Below are 18378 nucleotides of genomic sequence, written 5' to 3' on the forward strand. Positions count from 1 at the left end.
CTTATTTTAATGTTAAGGAAGTTGGCAAGCATCTTTTTTTTTTTTTCCAGTTCTAGGCTTGACAGATACTGAACATTTGGGTAAAGAAAACATCTTTTTTTTAGTTGAAAAGAACTTTTTACTTTTGTAAGATGTACAAGTTCAGCAGAATTATTTGCTGAATAGTTCACAGCAGAGGAAGCTCCTGTAGTTGAGGATACTAATCTCAAATATTGGTTGTGCCCTGGCAGGCGTCTCCAAAGAAGCCACTTATTTTGAAATATATTGAGACCTTGAGTCCTGTGAAATGTAATGTTGCTTTTATATATAATTGCATTTGTTGAACCAGTGTGGACACTAATAAGTGAGGCATAAAAAGGTATGTTATAGATCTCACCTTGGAGACATCAGTGGAGCTATATGCTAAGGTACTCTATCTTCCACTCTGAATTTAAGACCACTATTAAATTTTTAAAAAAGTAGGCAGAGGAGATAGTTTTAAAATCATTTTGGGTTACTAAGTTAAATGGCCAAGATGGGCATCAAGGAGAGCAGCTGATGTCTGAAGCATGGATCATAAAGCAGCAAAATTCTGCATCTTTGATATGAAGGCAAGCATAGTAACTTAGCCTGGTAAAGTGTCACTTCTCAGGGAGACTCATTCCAAAAATACCTTGTAGACCAATTTCTCAACCTGTTTAGGCTGGTGATTCTTTGCTTGAACCTTTAAAATGGATTACATTTGCTAGAAAAATAAAAAAGGAGCCTTATGTGCATCCTGTAGAAACTTTACCAATTAATAACAATAATTTATGGCTGTATGCTTGGTTTCCTCTTTAGCAGTTTGATCACACTTACATGTGAGTTATGTTATATTTATTGTTATTTTATGCTGAGGACAATAAAAACCAGCAGCTAGAGACAAACCCAGATTAACAATGTATTTGCAGTGTTTTATTAGACTTCATACTGTCAGTAAAACCTTTCTTAGCCCAGCAATTCAATCCCACCTGCATAGTAACTGCGGTTTTTCTGCTGTTGCCTCATGATTGCTTCAAAAGTGCTTGATGTTTACTGACTACTGTGTTGAATAATTTATTGAATGGTGATTAGACTGGATGTAATAAAGTCAATGTTGATTTACCATTCTCCCCTTAGCATAATGTAGTAAATGATCACTGGATTTACTATGTCAAGAAATGCTCAGAATCATGGTTCTGAACTGAAATGCTGGCTAGGTGGGAATTAGTGTTTTAAATGGATATTATATTAAAAATCTTGCTAATTTTTACCCACTTATGAATGGTTTGAGTTCTTTGGGAAAAGTGCTACCAATAGGAGGAAAATTGTGTAGTGAATAATTTATTTAAAAATAGACCAAAAAGTCAAACAATTCAGTAAATATTTCTCGACCAGTATTCCTGATGTCCTGCTCCAGAGAGATGGATCAATTTTTTAAAATCACTTTATTACATGATTAGCAGACTCACTTTTTGATGATTTTTCTTGAGAGTTGGTTCACTTCATTCACTGATTCCTGAAGAAAAACTACTTTTCAGCCTACCCATCTTTGAATTTTTAATAATAAGATGACAATGAATAAAATAAAATTTTAATGTACTGCTGTATGTATCATCTTATCTTGATGTATCAATGGTGAATAAATGATCTTTGCTTTAATGTAGTTGGCTTGAGTCCTCAGATACTGTTGTTCTAGGACAACCTCTCTGAACTTCAGAAGGTCTGAGCTCAGGTTCTGAGGGGTGGAAATCCTGCTGACCTTGCCAGCTAGATTCATACTTACGGAATGGATCTGGGAGATCAAGCACTGGATATGTAGAGCTCAAATTCTGGAGCCAAGCCAGATCCTCAGCTGGTGAAAGGCAATATCAACTGTTAACTTGTTATGTTTAATGTCAATTCTTGCAATATTTGATTTCTACCTTAAATTCTAGCTGTAGGAATCAAACAGTTCCCTGAAATTCTGAAATTTTTATCCTGTATAAAAGCTTTTTCCAAAAAGGCTGGAAAATATTCATTTATTGCACTCTAGCTCAGAAACCAGAAGGAAAAGACAATCAGATTCATTAATACAAAGAATGCCTTTTTGCCTGTAAGGTTATGTTTGAGGGCTTTTAGTTTATGGATTTTATACTTGTGAGTCTTGTAAAAGAACCCCAACTTGGAGACACAAAGCTTCCAAAGACTGCACAGCAGTAAGGGAATACTTTTCTCAGCTTTTTTTCCCATGTTGTGTTGAAGAGTCAAAATCTTGCCTGAAGGAGACATGTTTGGGTGCATTGCTTTAGTGTAGACCTGCACAGAAGGCCGAAAGCTGCATATTTTGATTGCTAAAGTTAAAAATAAAATACAAGAAAACCACATTAAAAAGAGATTCAGTGTGGATGGGAGGTTTACACCCACCATCATTTTTTGAAGAGGGATTTTCAAATCACCCCTAGCTGAACTGGAAGAGGTTATCAACATTTCCAAAGCAATGGCTTATTGTGTGGTGATGAGCACCAAAGAAAAGCCCAAATAAGTTAGCCCAGCATAACACATGGTGCTTCTTTCTCATTGTGTGCTGTTTATTCCTCAGATGTCAATGTTATGGTCTCCTAGTCGGTGATCCCACATATTTTACTTACACATCCTATTTGTGTAGTTTCTAGGATGCTATCAAACATGCCAAGCAGAAGTAGTTTATTGCATTGCAACTGCCTGTTTATGCAGAAGAGATGCGATCTCTATCTCTCTGCTAAATATGACGAGGAATGCAAATGTGTTCCCCTGCCACAACAGTTTGACTCTCATGGAAAGGCTTCCTAAAACAAACAAAAATACTTCCCACAAATAAAATTATGCACATTCCTGAAACCAGAGTTGTAGGTATTTGTTAAGAATTCAGCAAGGACTAGACAAGAAAATTTTCTTGGTGAAAACAAATTAAAGTTTATCAGGAACTTTTCCTGACCACTTTAAATTTTGCTGGAGAGATTGACCTAATTGACAAGGAAGTTTGAACCTGTTTTGTTGGTTTGGTTTGGGTGTTTTTTGCTATTATCCAAACTAGATCTGTTCCCCATGCATCTGGATTTTGTAGGTGTTCCTCACAAAGCACCTACACACTCCAAGCCTCCTCGTTTATCTTTCTATCATGTTCATTTTCTACTTTTCAGTCTCTCATATCCTTCTGCATCAGGTCATTTTTCTTCCTCCGTGGTTTTAAAAAAATTTCTTCTTATTCCCTCTTCCTTTTTTTCCTCACTCAGAATTTGTTTAGGGGGAAGGCAATATGTTAGTTTCCTGCTTTCAGTAGGATTGCAAAATGGATAAAATCTATAGACTTCTGGGGCTCTAGGGATATGCTGCTGTAGAGGAGCATAAATGTAATGCCTTTGCACTGTAGGGAAGCTCTAGGGTTGAAGAGAGATTGTTAAGCACAAGGGAAGGACGTACAAAGAAAGGAATTATACTGAAGGAAAGGCTGATTCTCTAGTGGTCCTTTGAATTCCCTTTTATTTCCTCATGTTTGGTTAGGGAATACTACTCTTTAGTGATAATATTAGGAGTCATGGCTTGTAATTTCAAAGGGGATGGGCAAAAATAATTTGTAAAACTGCTTTTAGTGAAATTGTTTAAATTCTGAATACCATAGGAAAGGCTTTAAATAAAATCAAACTATATCAGAAATGAAATGTTTCAGAAATTTGTGGAGTTTTGTTAGAAAATGGCAATGTTTTGTTTTCACTGCTCTTTGTTATGCTTTTATTCTGCATCTCATATTGTTTTATATTATTTCCTACCACACAAGAAGTTATATTTAGCACATATTGCCACTGCTGTCTCTGTGCAGTGGCAGGACAGATGACAGCAAGCCTTAAAACCTTCCTGCAGCCCAGCCCAACTGATGGAGCTGGAAATAGCTAGCATGGTGTTTTTACCTGGTATGACAACATAGCATATTCTCTTATTTTTACCCAAAGATTAGTACTTACTTTTAAATCACTTTTCAAAATGTCACTTTATTCCTCTATGTGTTTATAAATCATCTTATACACTTTGTGGTGTTTAAATCATCTTATCTTTCTTTTCATGGTAAAGTAATTTTCAGTTTAATTTTCTTTCTTGTTAAGTGGGGCTAGCTGTTTTCACAGACTCCTTCAGGTCTCAGGGGGTCAGCTATACTGCTGTCTCCCCTCTCTCCTGTTAGAAAGTTTTTCCAGTTGTCCCTGGAAGTATTTCTTCCTTTTCTGAGCACTGCTGTTCCACCTCTCGGTCTTTAGACTTCATGTGTCTTTTATAGCCTTCTAAAGACAGTGATAAAAACTTTATACATTGTGTTATGAGACCCATTACATGCCCAGTTGTTTTAGTAGGTTCAGAATTAATCTTGTTTCATGAGTATTAGATAAAGCTCAGACTTGATACAACAGCTAGTGAAATCAGGAATGGGACACTGGAACTGACTCATGCTGCCAGCATCCAGAAGCTGTTCTTGGACTTACAGGGTCTCTTGAAAACTGTGTCTGGTTCTTTCTCTAAAAGAACCTGGCACAATGACACAGGTGTTAGCAACTGGCCAAGCCTCTCAGATTTAACAGGACTCGGGTCAAAAGAGCGGAATAGAGAGTTGAAAAAAAAAACACAACAATTTTGTCTGGGTCAGCCATGTGTCAGAAGAAGCAGGTGCAGAATGGCTGTGGAGGCAGGAAATGCTCCCCTAGAGACAGGACTGAGTTTCCCATTGTTCTTGATTTGTCAGAGCTGCTCGATCTTTTGTTAGAAAGGAGATAAAAGGCAGATTAAGAAATACAGTACAAGCTTTCCTGTGCTATCCTGGCTGATGGGAGAAAGACCAGACTACTCCATTGCATTGAAGATTACTTTTATGGGGTTTTTTTGTCTTCCTTGTCCTCAGATTGGGTTGAGACTATTTAAAAATGTGTCTACATGCACATGGCTCCGCAGGGCTCTGTTCACAAGGAGAGTTTATTGGCACTGCAGTGAACTCCATTACAGTTTAACTCTCAACTATAAACAGCAAAGCCCCATGTGAACAATTTGACTTTAACACCAGGAACTGTTTCTCTTTGACCGCTCTTCAGCTCAGCTTGGATTGCTGTGGTGAACCTTCGGGTTTGCCCATCCTAATCTTTCTAATTGTGTAGCCTCCCATCTTGTATCTAACACTGTTGCTGCACTCTTGATAACAATAATGGGTTGAATGTTAGCAAAGACAAGCTGCCAGCATGCTGCTGCATTTTAGGGACCATAAAATGTATGTCTACCTTGAGGAGGATTAGGCAGTGCATCATTTCAAGTAGCAGTGGCTGACTCCCCAAGGGGAAATATTCCTAGTGTTCCAGGCAGCCTGGACTTTTCAAGAAAAGCCACAAATATTTTTGTGATGGAACTCGGGTAATGAACACTATTTGTCCAAATTTCTCCATTTACATTTTTTACTGTATTTTCTGAAGGGTAACTTTTTCACTTCTCTATTGAAAGTTTTCAATTCTAAATACTGCTTGGAAAGACTGTAAAATGGGAACACAGAACCATGGCACTTGAACCTGGTAGGATCATCATAGTCATTGATGAGTAAAATAATTAAAGTTCCTGACCTGGTGCTGACTACCCGGGTCTAATAATAGATCATGCAGTATTTTAACTTTTTATTTTCTTAGTACATGTTTGGTAACAGTAATGAGATTCTTATTGATTTCTGAGGTGCTTTGTAATGTTATTTGCAGGTGTTCAGTATTTCTTAGAGGAACTAGTTAAACAATTTTTGTCAAAATTGCATTTGCTAGCAAAGGGAGGTGTTTTTTTTAGTGTTGTTTGGGGTTGGTTTTGCTACAAGAAGTTCTTCATTAAAATACCTGATTTAAAGGAGAAATTAAAATAAAGTGTTTTCATTATTTTGGGGTTAGTATAGTTGTGCTTTACTGGAGCTGTAGTTGAAAACTGTAAGGCCTATGCTTCATTTCTCTCTCCCCATCCTTTCCTCCATTCTTTGTTTCCCCATACCCTAATCACTTTTCTCTTAATCCCCTACATATCCGGAAAAGATTAAGCTGATTACCTTTTTTGGCAATCCCTTGGTTTTCCTGTGGTATTTTGCCCTGCAGCCCCCTCCTGTGCAGCAGTCCCTCACTGCTGTCCCAGGACACGTTTGTGGTGTCAGCACCAATTCTGCAAGGCTGATGACTGGTAGTAGCAGGCATCAATGCAGTAATAGAGAAAGGCACCCTGAACAGAATCACAAAGCCAAGGTTCATGATATGAAGATTCAATTTGTCCTTTAAACACAGAAAGTGTGATAGAACATACCGTACAAGATGGGATCACTGCCAAGTATTTATAGGTAATGCATTTCCTATCCTTACTCACATAATTAAGGTAACTGAATTTCAATAGCCACAGCTGCATAAAGCAACTTTCTGATCCTACCTAGGCCAGCTTGAAATGAAGCTGCATTCAGGGCCAGTTTAGAAATTGTGCTGCTTTTTATTTTTTTTTTTTTTTTCCCCTGACATGAAGAAATGAGGACTTGAACACAATGTGTTCCATTTTGGAAGCAGAGAGGCTCCTTTTAAATTCCATCCAAGATAGCAAGAACTCAGTACACCCATTTAAATCCAAACCTTAAAGATGATAAGATTAAACTCTTCAAGCACTAGCTTTGGATAAAGCATTGGATTTAGGCAGCATGATGAAAATCTCTGAGTATTTCAGAAAGAATCCCAAACTAAGGTTGTTATTGTAACCAGTCTTCATTAAAAAAACCTGCCTAGTTTTAGGTCTTTTTCCACATCAGCTGGGAAAACCTACTGGGATTTGGACACTTGGTATTCTCTAATCACTTGCTGAAATGTTTCCTCTCTCTTCCAGCTGCACTCCCTAACAGAAATATCTTGACACTTTAGTGCTGTGCCATTCATTCTCTCCTTGAGTACCATCCCACTGAAAGAGTCTGCACTTTTCTTTCCCCTCCACACTTCAACTGAAGATCTATTCTGCACTCAGTGCCTCAGAAGTAAAAGCACTGTGGATCTCAGTGTCCCCTGAATTTCTGCACTGCTACAAAATTCTGCATTCCTCAACAACTTTACCATAAATTGAGTATTTTCTTGTCTCTATAAATGCCACTGGACTATGAAGCTCACCTTGCCAAGATACACAATAGAAACTTCACTGCATTGCTTTCTGTACAGTAGCTGATTTTATAACAAGCTTTACAGGAATTGCACCAATGAGCCCCTTTCCAATTTTCCCTCATTTCTGCTTTGTAGTATTCACTTATGTGAACAATGTAACCTTAGGAAGGACAGCATGTAAAGACGAGGTAGCATTGATAAGGTCTCAGTAACCCCAGTGTTGCCAGATTATCCTGGAGAATCACATCTAGTAACTCTTCCTACTTTTCTGGTGTTGTTTTCTGAAGGACCTTGTCAGGCCTGGTCAATAATATATAATCCAGTTTTGTAATTCTTCCCCTGAAAGCTAAATTATCTGTAATTCGTTTTAGCAAAGGACAAGAGGAGCTTCAGACTAACATTCACAGCAAGGAAGCAGTATAGCCAAAAATTCATTCCAAGTTTTCCAATCCTCTACTCCCTGCTTCCCTGGTTCACTGGTTGACTTCTATTCCAAGCCCGTCTTTTTGAAAAGTAGAAAATACTTTTACTGCAGTGGTTCCCCATTTCAAGGGGTGATACCCTTTAGATTTGCCCACATGTTGCCTTTACAGGGAGGAAATACAATGTGCTGGTTAAGGGAGAGCCTCAGAGTCAGGATTTTTAGGCTGTAGCTTTAGCCTGGGCTTTACCTTGATTTTTTTTTTGTTTCTCCGCCTGTAAAATGGAGCAGTGCTTAGTAATCCATGTCACAGAGTGTTACTGAGCTACTTGAATGTGTGGGAAATACCCCAAAATCTTAAGACAAGTGCAAATGATTAATTCATTATTAAATCTATCATCCTAACAAATCCTCTCTTTGGAAAGGACTTAATCCAATGTTTTATTAATATAAAAGCAATTATATTGCTGGCTCATCAGCCATGTGAAAGGAACCTTTCTTTATCTTTCTTGCAGTGCGGATGGTCCTTCCTCTGAAATCATGCAGATTGATTTTGAAATTGAAGACCTAACTGACTTACCTGGGACCCAGCTCATCACATGGCAGGTAGAATATCCTGGAGATACAACATCTGATCTAGGAATCTCCAAGATCTACATAAACCAGAAGGACCTGGTAGGAGTTCTCCCTTTGGCTATGGTAAGGAAATGTCTGGTGTTCTGCAAGTTTTTAATATTGCTTCACAACTCCAGTGTCTGACAGGTACAAATGTTCTGCTGAAAGGGATGGAGGGAAAGTTTCAGCAACCTGAGAAACAGATACTAACTTCTGAAGTTTGCTTCATCCAGCAACGAAACTGCATGGGGGGAAGACATAGCTTGTATATCCAATCCTTTTGTTTTGCATGACTGTTTTCATAGGCTAGTTCCTGCTGTTGAGCAGTGGGTGATCTCTGCTGCTTTGTTGGTAAGAGGCTTTCAGGTCTGCTTATGGGACCCTGATGTGCAGTCACACAAGTTCTGGAGGGTTAAGGTTGTAGAGGTGATATGATTTACATAATACGAAATATGAGGCTTTTTATTCACTCCATCCCTTAATAAGAAGATAGATTTCTTTCCTAGTGGTTGCAATGGTTGCAGAAAGTTCTAGTTCTTCTTATACATGCCTACGATCCCTGATTGTATCGAGAGATACAGTGGCCAAAAACAGCTCACAAGAACAAAGATAGATTCTCCTGGCAGTTGCTACAAATCAGCTCACTATCTTCATTTCCATTAAAAGATGGAAAAAAAAAAAAAAAAAAGTAGCTCATTTTCCAGAAGCACAAAGTTCTGTGCTGAAAGGTCACATGAAGTCTATAAAGGTATCAGTGGGTGGCATTTTACAAGGCAACAGGTGTTGGGATAACGGGTAAGAGAGAAAGCAAAGATAAATGGCAGGGCTCCCCTGACTGCTGACAGACTGGGAATAGTTTTAACCTTTGCAGTAACTGGAGTGTCAGGGAAGAAACTCTGGGGTATCACAAATCTCCGAATCTTTGTAGTATTTCACTTTGGAAACGATAATTCAAGTGCAGACCTTTCGAGACATGTAACTTAGATTAGTTTGGTACTTTAGATTTCCTGGTGATCTTAGCAAGGCCAGTTTGCAGTTTACATATTTAATATAGGGAAAAAAAATAAGTTCTATTTTTCCATTTAGGAAGAACACAATTAAAAAAAAAAAAGTTACATTATTTCTCTGTTTTGGGAGACTGGGGTTAATTTGGGTTAGTTTTGCTGGACTTCTTAGTGAAATATGTAATTTCATGTTTAGAAGCACCAAATAGAAATGCTGTTGAATATTTCAATTACAGGTTGATTTTGCAAAAGAACAATTTTACTGTTTTAACATTAGGCAGAGCTTTGGTTTTTTTATAGGCTATCACATACCCCCCCTGCACCAACTTTGCTTTGTGCAGTCTTTTCTTCTGCCTATTATGGATCTGTAAATTGCAAGGCAGAAAACGGACCAATTTAGAGCTTCCTGGGGTTTTTTTTTGTCTGGTGTTTTTGTTTTCGGTTGGTTGGTTTGTGTTTGTTCTTCTTCTGTTTGTTTGGTTGGGGGTTTATCTGCAATGGAAAGACCAAAGTGTATATATCTGTGTCAGGACACCCTGAAAGTGCTTACCTTCTGCTGAAGTTATGAGAACACTTGCTGCACTCTCCTTACTTCAGAGCATTTTTTCCCCCTATGGCACGTTAACATTCCAGCTTTTGAGACTCCTGCAGGGCCCTACTCCAATAATGGCAATAGAAGTCACAGTAGAGCTACTGATGAGAAAAGCTGTAGGGTGTATTTTATGGATGTGTGGGCACCATAAAGGTTGATGTTTCTGATACTTTAATAACTTTTCTAATTGTAAAGTGTAACAAACGTGCTGGTAAGCTGTGCGTGGGACCCTGGCTGGCCCTTGTTAGCAGAATGGGAATAGCATGGGAGAAGACATTTGATTTGAGAACATTGTGAGAACCTGTGAGCACCTGTTGGGGTATTTGCAATACAAGAACCTTTCCCTTAAGCCTGATGAAATGCAGGCAAATATATTTATCCAGGGTTGTAAAAAATGATTGGCCTTTTACCATGATTGCTTTGCGGTGGCTCTGATGGCTACATAGCAATGACTTTTCTTGTCAGAAATGAAAACATCCGGTAAACCCCATGGAAGAGGCAGACATTTGTATAGCATCACGCTCTTCAGCAGCACAGTTTCCACTTAATTAGTGCATTTCTTGCTTGGGCACTATTCAAAACTCTCCCTGTTTCCTTGGCAGCTTTCTCACTGCAAGGTCTGTGTGGCCAGGGAACTGGTGAAGCAGAGTCTTAAGAGGGATCTGCTTGAAAAAAAAAAATCCAGAGAAATCTGGACTAGGAATGTCAGAGGATTACTCCATAATAATTACTGAAAATTTGGCACTCTGGAAAAGAAATAAAATAATCACAAGCCAAAAAATCTTCTATGTTGTTCTTTGCTGTCAACTAACATGCATATTGATTCTCTTTAAATGTCATTCTCTTAACATTCACATGTAATAGGGCATCCTTTGAGACAGAAACCCCAGCACCTCTTAAGACCCCTGAAGTATACTATTAAGAAGGCATATGGTCCATTTCTTCATTCACTGTCTTGAACATGCTAAACTGCTGAGTATTTTTGAGTTGAGGACCTGCAATGTAGTGTGACAGCCAGGAGAATAATATGTCTGAATCTTCCAGAATATGACATTGTTTTTATTGGCATCTTAAGGAACCAGCTTCCAATTCCTAAATGACTTTTTCCTGGTGTCTCTTCCTTATTTTATTTCACTATGATTTCCTTAGGTGTTGAATGGCACAAGTTTAATCACTCAAATTGTACATTTGCTGCTATTGATTGTTGTTTCTTTTTAAACATTCTGTCAGTTTTTCATAATTATGGTGTCCACCTTTTGTTGAACCTTAATGATTAGGTAAGGATGAGGAGCAGACAAGCACTGTACCATCTGCGTACATACAAGATAATTCCTACTGAGAAAGGCAGAGGGCAGATCCAACATGCTGGTAAATTGATAAGTTGAAATCTGTTCTGTAAATAATAATAAAATTGTGAGTAATTAAATATCTGGGCTGGTTCCTAACTGAACCAGCTCTGAATCTGTAAATCACATGCCTTACCTGTGTACATGCCCTAAATCTGTTCTGTCTGTGCCCTCCCTTTATTTAACAATCTGATAAGGAATCAGGGCAAAACAAGCATTTTCTAAATCTCATAGGGGAAGGTGTTGGTCCCAGGGTTGATAAATCCCTTATTAGCATAGTCCTTTGAGTAGAAAATATGGTGTGTTTACTTTCTCCTAGGATATAGAAGAAAATATATGCAGGATGCTCAGTGTTCTTTAGGCATTTCTTGAAAAGGTTGCAGGTTCCTGACCTTTATTTTTTGATAAATTGTTGTGTGAATACATGTTTTAAATGTATAAATCAGCAACTCAATATTTGTCAGCCTGGCTCACTTAAATGTAGATGCCCTGATGTTGAAAGCATTATTATGTTTAATGGTATGGCTGTGGATCAGATGTTTCAGGTGGTGATAGGACATATGAAACTGATGAAGAAGCCAAGCAGTCAGATGGTGAACTGTACACAAAGGCTGTGCATCTGGGTTGCTTTCTTGAGAGACTCCCCAGCCCTTACAGACTAACAGATGCCAGGTAGAGCAGCCTGCCCTGTGTGAGCTGTACAATTGGGGATGAGCAGAAAGGCTTTGCCTTCCAGAACAGAAATCCTTGAGTCCTGCAGAGCCATGGTAACAGTGGCTGAGTAACCCTGACTTACTTCATACTAATCATTATATTAATATATTGGAGTTGATAATTCAATTTTGTTGCTCCCCAGGGTACCTGAAACTTGCTGGCAGGCAGGACAGCTTGCCTCACACTGGAGCTAGATCACAGGTTTCACCAGGTGGACACTCAGCTCTGGTTTGGTGCTTGGTCAGTTTTATACCCACATCCATAGAGTGCCTGTCTTGCCTTCTTACTGAATACACTGGGACAGACATGTTTATCATCTAGTCAGCATCAACCTGAAAATCAGCCTTAGAGAACTGAAATGGACAGGGAGAAAAGATGAGATTTGAAACTTGAATTATGGAAAGTGGTGAAGTTGTAGTCTGCTTAGTGGAGGCAAGAACTCCAAAGACAGCCTTTCAACCTTCCAAGACACATTTTAGCAGGTAAATGTGAATGGTGAACAGTGAATTAGAGACTTGCATCAACAGCAGAGCTTACATTTCCTCTTTGGTTTGGCCCATTATTTATTATCCTCAAACAGTGCAACATCAGCCTCCAAGACAGTCAAGTGAGGTGGGAGGCAGAGAGAGATTTAAAACAAATGTAGAAAAAAATATCGAGACTCCTGATTTATGACAGGCTTAAGCAGAGTCAGTGACCAAAGTCCAGCTCATTACTTTGCAACAAACAGGTTGTAGTGAAAGCAAGGAATTATTCCTACTCATCTGACCCTACCAGTGAGTCCCAACTTGATGAGCTGTTCCTACTCTCAGAAACACATGCTCAGCTCTGTTCTGGCAGAGGGAAGCTGCTTTGGTGCAGATCAAACTGACCTATTTTTAGGCTGCATATGAATGTGGTTTAACCAAAGTTGAGTGAGCTCTTTGGAAGAAAGGTAACATTGTCCTTCACCTTAGGTGACTTACAAAGTCAGTAACCTCCAGGAAAGGGTCACTGGTAGTGCTGGAGCGAAAACCAGCACAACCATTTTTGCAATGTTTGTGTCACCACAATGTACTGTATGAAACACAAGTGGAATATTTATTTTAAATGTCAAGTTAAGAAACTAACTGTAAAAGCTGTATTTATTTTTTACAAGAAACATTTTATAATGCATAGCAAGTAACAAACTTGATATTTGAGATGATATTTTGTCAGAAGGTCTGTTTTGGTGCATTCTACCCCAGTTATTAAAGCAACTTGACTGCCTTCTCCTAGACCAAGATTTCAGCTTGGCTCTTCTCCCTCATTACAGAAGATGTGAGGCTGTTAAAGCCTCCTCTCTACTATCTACCACCTAAAGCAGATAACTAGGGAGCTTTCAGATGAAATTAATGCTCTTCTGTGGGAGAGCAGAAATGTGAATCTCCATCCATGTGTATGATATAAAGGAACAAACTGATTATAGGGAGGATCTGCTCTTGGCTGTGCCTGACCTGGGTTCTGCCTGGCAACTGAGAAGTGCAGAATCACATCAGCCAGAATGAGCTGCCCTAATCAACTTTAGGAATGAATGTTTCTAAGCACTTCCACTGACAGTCAGCTTTATGAAAAAGAAAAAGATGTCTAGATAGTAGTTAAAAGCTTTTACCTTCCTAATTCATAGCTTTTAAATTGCAATTACAATATTCGGCAAGTTTTCAAATATTTAATTAAAATGTTACCCATTTCTGAAGACGAACCTTTTAAATCAAAATGATTAGTGAATCACAGATGAAATCTACACATGGGAAAGGGAGAAACCTTTGGATCATTTTAATATTGCAAGCAACCATTTTCTTTTCATAAGTATATTCTATTGCTTGCTAAAATTAGGTAGGTCAAGGTCTTACAACTTCATCTCATAAAACAGACTTTCCCTTCTCCCATTAACATCTCTTGGCACCTACCAGTTCTGATTTTAATTAATTGTTCTTGAAAATAGATATGCAAGATGACTACAGGATATTAGATAATGTTCCTTGCTGTTGTCTAAGTGTTTATTGTTTGGAAAAGTGTTTTTCTCCATTTCCAATGATACATACATGATTTTGTTTCTGGTAGTTGGGGTTGGGTGGTCGGGGGTTGTTTTGTATAAGGCATATATTTGTTCTGTGACTGAATATTACATCCAAATCTTTCCCTGTTTCCATTGTTTCAGGCTGAAGGCCTCTATGTGATGGCTGAAATTCTTGCTTTCTATCCCTATGATTAAACCTTGCACTTTGTGTCCCTGCATTTCTTTTACCTAAATCCTTGGTTTTATCTGGTGCTTCTTATTGTTCAAACTTCTGTATTGAAAATGCCTCCCAAACTGACACCATTAGTACATTTTAGTAGTAGTTGGTGTCATCTTGTTCCAGGGTCATTATTGACAGCAATTAAAAAAAAAAAGTCTTTAGAACGGTACAACAATATTCCAGAATTAGCTTAATTCTGGAATATTGCTGTGTCAATTGAGATGAACAGGTTGTCTTACTAACTGTTGATCTCACAGCTTTGCCTGATTCCAAAGGCCTGCTCTTCAGATTGGTTCTCTGTGGTTCAGGCAACTTCAGCCAGAAGGACTTTGCATTTCAAAAGCTCATTAATTAGTCTTTATTCAATGCATGAGTCAGATTAGATTCCATTTCCCATTCTAATAACTGGAATAAACCTGTACAGCTAACAGAAGAAAATTTATCATCCAGTAAACATGTAATAATCTGTTATGCTTCAGAAACTAATTGAATCACAGGTATCTGAAGCTACAAGATGTTTTCCCAGACATAGATGTTAATTACTTACGCTTTCTCAGAGCATGAGATATTGGCACCTCTCTGTGCCCAAAGAGTGGACCAGGCAGATGAGTATTCCAGTTGGGTCTGACAGTTCTGTTATTCCTACATGACTGTGTTCAAGAAGTGAATATACTCAGTTGCAAGGAGACTGATGCATACAGTTCATTTTCCAGTTAGAATTCCCTGTTAAAAATGGCTTGGTTTGGTCTTCAACTTACTGTTGTTGTTATTATTATTATGCTAAATATTGGCCTTGCTCTGGCAGGCTTCTATTGTCTAACTACCAACAAACTGACAGATGTGTGAGTCACTAGTGCATTGAGTTTTGTTTTGTATACAGAGACTGAAATGTGAAAATAATACAAGCACTTGGCAATCATAGATGCCTTATCTCCGAATCTAACAAATGCCATATCTGTTGGATTTTTCTTTCCAGAATTAATGATGACCCAGGGGTTCTTAACATTTGAAATAACAAGCAATAGCTCTTTTCCTTTACAATTAGAGATTTTGTTGACCTGTCGAGCATGCAATGAAAGAGCACCTGTGTTCATTGCAGCATCAATGCAGATATTTTGCTACTTAAATTCCCTAGGAGTGAAAACCATCAAGCAGGTCTTCCAGTTTAATCCAGTTCTTTTTCTGTCAAAGGTTACTTCAGGCTCATGGAAAAAGATCTTGATGATGCTGTTGTTGTTGTTTAAGATAAAAGGTTAGAAATCTTGTTTTTGTATCTGGAGCTGCAGTTGCTAGCTGACTAATACTGTAATCACCTGCAATAATAGAAAGCAACAGTCACCCAGTTTTTGTCTCTGTGGGGAATGAGTAATGAGGGCTTGGACTGGCTGCTGGCAAAGCTGCTGACAGCCACACGATTTGATGTGGAACATTGAAAATTGTGTTCCCTAGAGATGCAGGAACAAACACAAGGATATTTTTCTTTCAAATTAAAGCCTAAGAAAAATGGCTTTGCATAATAGCTGTTGTTCTTTCTTAAGTGCACGTTACGTGTGTTTTTCTTTATTAGATGAGTGAGGTTGAACTGGGTTGAAATAAGTCCAATCCTTCAGCTCTGACAGGCCATGTTACCCTGAAGTTGCATGATACCAGGAAATGATGGCAGATCTGAATATAGAACAAGTTTCATCAAGACCTTGTCCCTCTTTTAATTGACACAAGATTTGGAAGTCTTGGCCCATTTTCACACTCCTGTAAAGTCATTGAGAGTAGAAATAATACGAGTTTAAACCAAAAATAATTTAGTGGTGAATCAAGTTTTCAAAGGTCTCATAAATACTTGTTAATGTGACAGTTTTTGTGCAGTCCACTTCCAGCCAGCTGAAAGGGATCTCATTTTCAGTAGGGAAGGGTTTTGAAATTTTTTTTTAAGTTACTGATTGCTCAGAATTACCAGTAATCACTGAAAATATTGCAACACCTAGTTTGGATTATTCTTTCAATGTTGTTCTATCTTAATGTTAATCAGACTCAATAAATATTAAAGAAATGTAAAAAGTAGATTTTGTTAAAAAAGCAGGGATATTGTTTGCTTACTTCTGTTGAAATACAGTCAGATTAGGTTTATAGAAAGCAGAACCCTGCCTTCTGTTCCTCTTTTGTTTCATGTCAAGTTTCATTCCCAGGATTTGAAAACACAACATAGCCATATAGCCCAGTGGTAATTTTTAAAAATCAGTCTTTAATTTTGACTGCTAAATTGTTTTCACTGAAATACAAAAGATCACAGAAATTTTTCTTCTGTGCTCAGATGTGAGAAATTTGGACATATTAGGATCCAGAGTTTACACGGATTTAAGAACATTCTTTCAAATACATACGTCTTGAAGTATCGTGTGTGTGTCCTCTTTTTTTAATCAGAGAATCTTTCTACAGAGCAAGTAGAATCACAGAGTAGCTAAGACTGGAGAGCTGCAGAAATTAGCTAGTTTGATGTCCTGCTCAGAGAGCAAGTTGCTGTTCTGGGCTGTGTCCACTACAGTGTTGAAGATCTCCAAAGATGGAGATCCCACAATGTCTCTGGGCAAACTATTTAACTATTTGATTGGGTTTTTTTCCATACAATCTAAATGGAATTTCCCATGGTTTAACATGTGTCCTGTGCCTTTCATCCTATTGCCACACAGACCTGAGAAGAATCTGGCTTCATCTTCTTTGTATCCCAGGATGGGGCAGCAGCAGAAAGCAGTAAGGTCTCCCATTTGCCTTCTCTTCTTGAGGCTGAACAGGCTCAGCTCTCTCCACCTCTCCATGTGTGTCCTGTGCTCCAGCCCCCACCAGCTCGGGGGCCCTGGCCTGGCCTTGCTCCAGCATCTCTCCATCCTTGGCTTGAGCTACAGCCTCCGTTGGCTTCCCACCTCTTAATTGATGTGGTTATGAAAAGATTTTTCCCCTTTGGCATAATGAAAGGATGCTGCCTTAATTGGTTCCCTCCAGATTAGTGATCTGAATAAAACATAGCTGAAATAGAAGCAGCACGTTTCTCCCTACTGGAATAGATCCATCACCACTGTGGTGCTGCTTGAGCAGTGCAGGTGGGTCTTGTTCTTTTCAGCTTCTTTAGATTATTATTAGATGTTTTGTGATTTTGAGGTACCATTTAGGGGCTAGGAGGGGGTCTCTTTTTTTTTTTTTTTTTTTGAGGATTAAAGCTTTTGAAATTATTTATATACAAGCCATGAAAATCTCTCCAAAATGGATTTTAACAAGTGTGTAATTGGATAATTTGACAACTGGTAAGCTGAAGCCCCAGAGATCAGGAATTACACTTCACTACAGAATAGTCATTTTTCATGTAGAATTAATTAGATTTCCTCTAGATTACAAGTAATAAGAAGAGTAGTCAATTAAGAGAATTATTCTTTGACTTTTCCATCCTTCTTTTAATTGCCAGCCAGTGATATTAAGAATTTCTCTTTCTATGTAAGATGTCCTCAGAGGCAAAATGCCAGAAAAAGGATGAGGAACAATGGACTAAACACTGGCCCAAGATTCAAAAGAAAGGACCACTGTCTTCATGTGGGACTTTGCCTCTCCTTCTGAGGGACCTGAAAGCTGCTGGGTTCACAGGCAGTAAAATGAGGACAGGTTCCTGATCAGTTGAGGGGAATGTTTTTCAGCAGCATTGATAAATCAAGCAATCCTTGCTCCACCTATCCCACACCCCACTAGGAGCTGAGTTAGCACAAATGCCTGTGGAGATGCTGTGGAGCTGGGCTGAGCAACTGAACTTGGCTAAACCATAATTGTTCTGGTTTTTTGCCAGGTCATTCTGAGCCCAGCTTTGTTCCCCAGTCGGCTTTATCACAGGCCCATACAAAAGGAACAGTGACAAAGTCTTAGGAGTGGTTCAAAAAGAGGAGGTGGGAGCCACTTCAGGCCTCATGGCTCCTGAAATGATGGCTTGAGGGAAAAAAAATGGCAACAGCCTAAAAGATCTGGAAGGAAGCTTAAACCTTTGTCATGTGTGGACATGGACAGGGCATGGAGAGCTGATAGGGTAGGAGACCTCTCTGCTCCAGCCAGTCCTGACCATGAACAGGACTGGGGCACACAGCAATGAAAGTGTCACCTTTGTGATTTTGTTAGATTGATTTGCTTTGCTTTGGGGCTGTGCAAAATGAATTTGACAAACTGGGCTTATGTGAAGGACATTTCTGAACCTGCTCATGTGAAAACATACCTACAAGGAGATCTTTGGTCTTGTACTTCCTCTTTCTCCTTTTTTTTTC

General features: G+C 38.7%; 1 protein-coding gene across 2 annotated transcripts in view; it reads left to right on the forward strand.

Annotated features, from left to right (window-relative positions):
* Window positions 1–18378, forward strand: part of LOC127391527 (transmembrane protein 132D-like) — a 231411-nt gene that overhangs the window by 135468 nt on the left and 77565 nt on the right. For both annotated transcript variants that reach the window (XM_051634371.1, XM_051634373.1), the window contains one exon: window positions 8076–8259. In XM_051634371.1, the coding sequence (XP_051490331.1) occupies window positions 8076–8259 (184 nt within the window). The remainder of the gene's footprint in view (window positions 1–8075; window positions 8260–18378) is intronic.

The sequence above is a fragment of the Apus apus genome, chromosome 16, assembly GCF_020740795.1.
Source record: "Apus apus isolate bApuApu2 chromosome 16, bApuApu2.pri.cur, whole genome shotgun sequence".
NCBI classification, from domain to species: Eukaryota; Metazoa; Chordata; class Aves; order Apodiformes; family Apodidae; genus Apus; species Apus apus.